General features: G+C 43.7%; 1 protein-coding gene across 2 annotated transcripts in view; it reads left to right on the top strand.

The window, feature by feature from the left end:
- The window catches only part of LOC118282857 (E3 ubiquitin-protein ligase SH3RF3-like), a 79,981-nt gene that overhangs the window by 43,609 nt on the left and 28,872 nt on the right, over positions 1-7,500 (top strand). For both annotated transcript variants that reach the window (XM_047337367.1, XM_035604356.2), the window contains exons 2-3: positions 3,430-3,705; positions 7,460-7,500. The exon at positions 7,460-7,500 is cut by the window's right edge and continues 55 nt beyond it. In XM_047337367.1, the coding sequence (XP_047193323.1) occupies positions 3,430-3,705; positions 7,460-7,500 (317 nt within the window). The remainder of the gene's footprint in view (positions 1-3,429; positions 3,706-7,459) is intronic.

Here is a 7,500-nt window from a genome sequence, read left to right as displayed (position 1 = left end):
GAAAACACATTTGGAATGAATCTAATTTTTATGTGACACGGGTGCCAGATATTGAACCACAGACTGTACAGTATCGCGTTTGCCTCTCTCTGTTTTCCTCTCCTGTACAATATATATTTTCTTATCATCTTCCTCCTCTTCTCTTTTGAGCAGTTTGTTTTCTCTTCTCACTCCTCTCATCCTCTCGCCCATCTTTCCTTTTCTCCTCCATGCAGTGTGTTTTTCCTCTTTCCATCTCTCCCTCTCTTAGTGCAATTCTTTCATTGGACTTTCTGAGAAATAAATGTATAGATAAAAAAAGAGGAAGAATTGTGGTTCTGCAATGTCATTTTTATTTGTAGTAATGGTATTCCTTGGAAGTAGCAGCAGGCCGCACGGTGGTGTAGTGGTTGGCACTTTCGCCTCACAGCAAGCAGGTTCTGGGTTTGTGTCCCGGTTCCAACCAACCAGGGCTTTTCTGTGTGGAGTTTGCATGTTCTCCCCGTGTATGCGCGGGTTCTCTCTGGGTTCTCCGGCCTCCTCCCACAGTCCAAAGACATGCAGAATGGGGTTGGTAGATTGAAGACTTTAAATTGACCGTAGGTGTGAATGGTTGTCCGTCTCTGTATGTGGCCCTGCGATAGGCTGGCGACCTGTCCAGGGTGAACCCCGCCTCTCGCCCAATGGTAGCTGGGTTTGGCCCCCGCGACCCTTAAATGGATAAAGCGGTAGACGATGGATGGATGGATGGAAGTAGCAGCAGTGATATTAAAAGTAGTGGTATTAGTAATTGTTGTTGTTTGTTTGTACAAATGCAGCGTGTGTGTTTCCTCTTATTTCATCACTACTGATCTTTGTGCAGCCAGGCAGTGAAACCTCGGGCTGTTCTCTTCACTAGTGCATCAAGGGAGAATCGTTGTGTGTGAGAGTTTGTGAGTGTGTGTGTGTGTGTGTGTGTGTGTGTGTGTGTGTGTGTGTGTGTGTGTGTGTGTGCGTGTGCAGGCGTTTTCATAACTGTGTTGAGAAAAGATTGTTTTCTTTTCTTTCTTTCTGTTGCGCGCTGCTGTTTGTTTACCTTGATTTTCTGTAAGATAAATATAGATAATACCTGCCTCCTTCAAGATCATGTCCAGTATTTTAAGTGAGTGCTGCAGTGTTTGTTTGTGTGTGTGTGTGTGGTGGAGAATGTGAATATAGGCAGGCTGTGAGGATAATCACAGAGTTTATATAGAATTCAACTTTTTTCCTGTCTGCAGGTGAAAGACTATATTGGCTCCTCCAATGGGACCTTTAATCAGAAAACTAGTATGACTGAAATGTAACCACATTCTGATTGATGCCCCATTCGCCTTATTTGCCTGACAAACTGGAAATCCTTAGTAAATTGGGAAACAATGGCGCCCTGATTTTCAGACAGAGGTAGACGATCTGAAATAGATGTCGCTCTGCTAGCTGGTTGTCAACACGCTTTCCAGCTGACTTTTTAATTTTTTTAACTTATTGGTTTTAGTAGGAGACTCTTTGACAACCTCAGACTAAAAGACTGAGGTTACCATCTGATGATTCATTAGAAGACATGCAAATAACCACATAGCTACTGCAACAGCTAGTGATATCCTCTTTGCCCTTGTAAGTACTTCTGTTGGTACATTAGTAGACCAGTTTGTTAGATTTGCTAATTTGTGTGGGTTGGGTAAGAGCACACACACACACACACAGGAGCCAAGTACAGCTACAGCCCAATGCACACTGATACCAAGTAATGCTCATGCTTTTAGCAATGAAAAGTGCCCTATAAATGAAATTTATTATTATTATTATTATTATTATTATTACTAGGAAACATTACGTGTAAATAAGTATCCCACAATTTATTTGACATTATGCTTGTACAGTATATGTAATCCCCCAGTCCTCCCTTGCAAGAATTTGACTCAGATCCCTCAGAAAGTGGGAGAACTTTGCGTTGCATCGCGCTGACTTCAGTGGTTCTTTAGTGTGGTGCCACAGTACAGAGCTTGACAAGCCTTCTGTGCATAGTTAGGGTTGCTGAGCTATGGTTGAACAATCAGCGTCCAGGGAGCGTTTTGAGCGAACAGTCCACTAAAAGTCCCTGAGTTCAGTGCAATGCTTGGACCCATTTCCTGCACAAGTATGGCATCATGTGAGAATTCAGTTTGGGCAAAATGGGTCAGTATGGGTCTGCCCCCCGACCTGTGATGTGTGAGACAACACAGACCCGACTTTGATGAAAGCCCAGAGAGTCGTGCATTACGCCGCTGTGGCATTTTCAAAATTACAGTGTTTAGCCCAAGGAGGTAGCAGCAATTACCTGGCAAACATTTTAATAATCAGTCATATCTCACACGCTGCTGGAGGGAATAGAAAGAAACTTGGAACACATATCCAACTACCCATGCTCTACAAATTTATCTCCAGGGCAACATATTGGAGTTTGCACTGTTTTTGAGTTGCTACAGTTTTTGCCTCCTGGGCTGCCCCCCCCCCCTTCCTCCCGCACAATTCTTTTACTGGTTGCTGCAGGAGGTCACTGCCTCAATTGTACCATCCCTCTAATGCGGGGCATCCACAAATGTAACAAAGAAAAGAGCTGAGAAGAACACAAACAGACACGACAGTACACAGATAAATGTAATATTTTTACAGTCACATCACAAACTGGAAACAGATTTTTTTTCCCCAGTTACAGCACAAAGACACACTCTCCAGCTTCTTAATGAGAAGAATGTGAAGAAACAGCAGATCACAGTAAACTCAAGAAATTCTAGAGCCTGAGGTTTGCGGGGTGTGGTTATCTTTCATCATTTCGACACAGTGACACGAATAGTGGTTTAGAAAATGAACTTAATGCTTCTCTGTACACCCGTCACCCTCACCCCTTTACTGTATGTTAATCGCCATGTTAGGCAGCAGTGCAGACGAGCATCCCATCCCCACCAAGGCCCTGTTTTATATAGTGTGGGTTAAGACGAGCATGTAATCTGCTCTGTGTTCTCTAACCTATAGTGTTTTTTCTTCTTCTTTTGGGCTTGTGTTGTGACCACTTAAAATTGTTTAGGTAAGGACATGAGATTGTTTCATCACAGGGTTGAAGAGCTAAAAACATTGTTATTTTTAAAATATTGTTTTTCAAAGACAAAAAAAAAAGGGGGAACAGCGATGCCTGAGCTTCTTCACTGTCTTCATACAAACTAGACCAAAATTCAGACTTAAATGTTCCTGTCACTTCAGGCCATTACCAGTGGAGGAATAGGTTGACTCAGCAGTATGGAACTAAAGCACACTGAGCAGCACACTGAGCAAAATGACATGTTTATTGCTTCCTTTTGAGGTCCGTTCAAGTGCACGTATGAAAAAGTGCTTGAAAAAGTGCTTCGCTTGTACAATAAGACTTTGTACGTGTGTGTACTTTCCCGCCCCCCCCCCCAGAACATCCCAGCGCTGCCTTGCGGTAAGGCCCTCTACTCCTACGAGGGAAAAGAACCGGGCGATCTCCAATTTTCCAAGGGGGACATCATCATCCTGCGACGCAAGGTGGACGACAACTGGTACCATGGCGAGCTCAATGGTTGCCACGGTTTCCTGCCTGCGAGTTACATCCAGCTGTTGCGTCCCCTGAGCCAGACTCCGCCCCAGGGCAAAGCACTGTACGACTTTGAGGTGAAAGACAAGGACCAGGACAAAGACTGTCTGGCCTTCAGCAAGGTAACACACACACACACACACACACACACACACACACACACACCTGAGGACACTGTTTTCACACCAGACACCCTATAAATATAGTATGGACAGGGTGAATGAGTGGAGAGATGAACTCTGAATTTACAACAGCATGAATACAGAAGTTTGCCTGTGATGTAAAACCGGGCGGGTTCTTTGGCACTAATAATTTATCAGTACAGACTCTTCACTTCAGATCCCTTCTCAGAATGTAAACAAGATCAACTTTAAACAGGGTAAAAAGTACATGCTCTGCGCGGTGGCTTCCCAAAAAAAGAACTGCAGTGTTCGCCATTAACTTCACATTTTGCCTGCTTCTTTTCCTGTTTTGTAAATAAAACTATGTCACCGGCTTTCACACGCGAGGCAGTAGGAGTTCACAGCTGGAGCAGCTAAACTCTGGAGGCTACTGCTGCTTAAACACTGTTCATTTTAACTGACAGATTCTTCAACATAAACTGCAGAATGTGCTATGGTTAGTGATACTGATGAGCATCGTCAGACAGTCCCTTTGTCAGTTAAAATAGTTTTCAGTGGTTACGTCCACACACTGTTTTCAGACATGAGTTCAACTCCAAGAAACTGCGTAAATTGGGCTCGAACATTATCCGGAGTTTGCCGTTTGCATACGAAGAACGCAGCAGGAGATTATACGGGTCAGGGGCGTTCACAACGGCAGGAACATTTCTGGAACATTCAGGAGAGGGAAGGCGCCTGGGTAGGGTCCCGTGCAGACACATTTTCCAGAAATGTCACAGCTGAAACCTGCTTTAGTTTAACAGTCATAGATATGAATAGAGCTGAAAATCAGACTTGTGTATCTTTACAGCTGCATAATATTTGTAAGTGGTATACAGTCCAAGTACTATCAAGTGTAATTGTACATGTTGACGATGGGTTTTTGTGGTTATTCTAATACTGTTGTGTGGTTTTGGTTTCTTTTACCATGTTTTAATGATCCTCACTATTTTTGATTTTGCGTAGTGTTAAAATGGGAGAGATTTCACTGGCTGATGTAAGTCAGTGGGTCTGACACTGTATGAGGAATTTCAAGGGTGGGGACAATATACAGCATCTGCAGGCTGTAAAATATCATAATGGAAACCAGTCTCCATCAGGATTTGGCTGCAATTGTTTTTGAAACGGACACAAATGTTTTTGGAAAGAAGCTCCTGGCAGTTGACATTCTCTGTGCTCATATTCAATCTTTGCGGTCAAGAAGTTGCTAATAATTAAAAAAAAAAGCTGGGAATCTTTAAAACTGTATTTACACCTCCGCTGAAAACTACTCAATGAAATTACAATATATTCAAATGTATTTATTTTATTATGATACTCCTTTAGCTTCTTAAGTCCCAGTGAGAATCCTCCACATTGGAAGAATATGTCTGGTGGAACATCAGGGAAAATAATATATCTCTGCTTGCTATAGTACTTTTTTTTTTACACCCTCGCTCTCAGATCTGATCACGTGGTGATTCATCATCGTGGCAGGAGAACGAAATTGTCTTTTGACACGAGATGGAAAGTGTGCACTGGAGATGTACTGATGCTCTCTCTGACCTAACAAGACTGCTTGTTAATTAGTGGAGCATCATGCTGCTGCCGGCATCGGTGTCTCTGTTTGAGTCTGTTAAGGTCGACCGCCCTTAGGATTAGAACTAATTATCCGTGGGTCTGACTAATTTCTGGTCCTTTCTGGATTTGGTCTCTTCTGCTTTTTGAGAATAACATTTTCAGTAGGTTTTTTCTATGGATCATTTTCAGACTGCCACCAAACACTTTGGACCCATGAAGACCTTGGGGATGATGACATGATTGATTGACATTTCACAATGCGCCCCATTTGTCACTGGCATCATAATTTAATGAAGAGACATAGAGAAGATGAGCCGTTCAGAAGTGTGTATCCAGTTTCGGGGGGTCTGGTGTAAACAGTCATTTGTATTCCCTGTGCTGCTATGCTCCTCAAACCTTATCGTTTTGTTCCTGCTGTTACACAGGCTCAACACATCCACTCTGTCTCTGCACTGACACATCCACTGTCTCTGCGTGCGGCGTGTCTGTGGAGAGGGAAAGAGAAAGATTATTAAATTACAGCGCGCTGCACCGCTTCACTGTGGATCTTTTCAGCCTCATCACTGCATTGCAAAAGCCGAATCATAGATTCCGTGTCACAAACAAACGGCCCTCTACATCAAGATCAAGACCAACGAATAATGATGAGGCCTCCGTAGTTCACGTTGTGTTTTATTGCTTAACTAATCAACAGGTTACTGATTGAAGATTACACGAAGCCACACTCTCTCACACAGAGATGCTGGAGCCCTGTGGCGTGCCGTGTGCGTGTTTTCATGCAGAACCACTTTGTGGGATATTGTTTTTTTTATCAGTGCGAGAGGTAATAGCTTAGTGTGTACTAATACACAGACATTTTACCATCATCACTGCCATTCCCAATGTTCGTACCGAGTCCCTCATGTTGACGCGAAGAGAGGAGCAGCAGAGGGAGAAATGCATTCACGATGAAGTCTGTGGGAGTGAACAAGGAACATAACATTTTCCCATGTGTGGTGAGATATGCAGTGCATTCAGAAAGCGAAGACCCCTTCACTTTTTCACATTTTGTTATGTTGCAACTTTAGAAAAAACACATTTTCCCTCCCTCATCAAAACAGTCCATAAATCAGCCCCATTGCACTGGAAATGTGGCTCATGTGCCTCCCATTTCCCTCCATCGTCAATGAGATATGTCTTCAGAAGGGGCAGCCGTCGAGGGGCTCATCCACGGACCAGAAGCTCCACCAGTCTGCACGTTGGAAGTTTACTTGGTTAAAACACTGAACCCTAATTTCTCCCCAACGCAAGTGTGTACGTGATAGATAATGTGTGGTTTATAGAGGCGGTGTACGAAGGTGTGTGTAAGTAGGTGGGTGTGACTCGTAGACAGCTCAGGTGTGACTTAGGGTAGAACATTGTGAAGGTGCTCGAGTGCCCCAGCCACTTGAACCCAGTCAAAATGACTGCCCACCGACAGTCCTCCTCCAAACCTGACGCAGCTTGAGAGGATCTGCAGGGAAGAATGGCAGAAAATCTAGTTTCTACTTTTAAGTACCTTTTTTTTTTTGCGGGGGGGGGGGGGGGGGGGGGGGGTGACACACCGTACAGTCTGATAGAGCAGTGTTGGTGTAAAGCTGAAGTCTGCCTGCTGCTGAGAACCGTAATCTTGTTGCATGAATGTGTACAGCGGACTTTATTGACGACGTTTTAACGGGCCCCCAACAACTGTGGGATTTCTCCCAGTTGGTCGGTCTGACTGTGACGGATGCTCAATGTTTTTGTGAGAGAGCGAGAGACAGAGAGAGAGAGAGAGAGCGACAGCGCGACACAGTGCACTGCACACAGCTCTACAATGAAGCAACAGCACAAAAACACTACGTCAAAGATATTTTATGTTGTGTATAATATGTTTGTCATTGTGAAAATGTGGTGAAGCAAAATATATATATAGTATATACACGTATGACAGGGTATGCATTGACCCTCAACACTTCTTTTCTTTTCTTTTTTTACCAGCTTCTGATCAAAAACGTGATCAAACATAACATGCAGTACATTTATCAATTCATTCCTCGATTCAGAAGCGACTCCGTAGCTAGTATATTTGGCATGTGTGCGTGGTTGCTGTATGTTTGAGGGTATGTGTGTCGTCTCACTCATTTCCTCTCTCCAGGATGACGTACTGACGGTAATCAGGCGAGTGGACGAGAACTG

The sequence above is a fragment of the Scophthalmus maximus genome, chromosome 14, assembly GCF_022379125.1.
Source record: "Scophthalmus maximus strain ysfricsl-2021 chromosome 14, ASM2237912v1, whole genome shotgun sequence".
NCBI classification, from domain to species: Eukaryota; Metazoa; Chordata; class Actinopteri; order Pleuronectiformes; family Scophthalmidae; genus Scophthalmus; species Scophthalmus maximus.
Note: the sequence above shows the minus strand (reverse complement) of the source record. Positions and strands in the feature narration are given on the sequence as shown.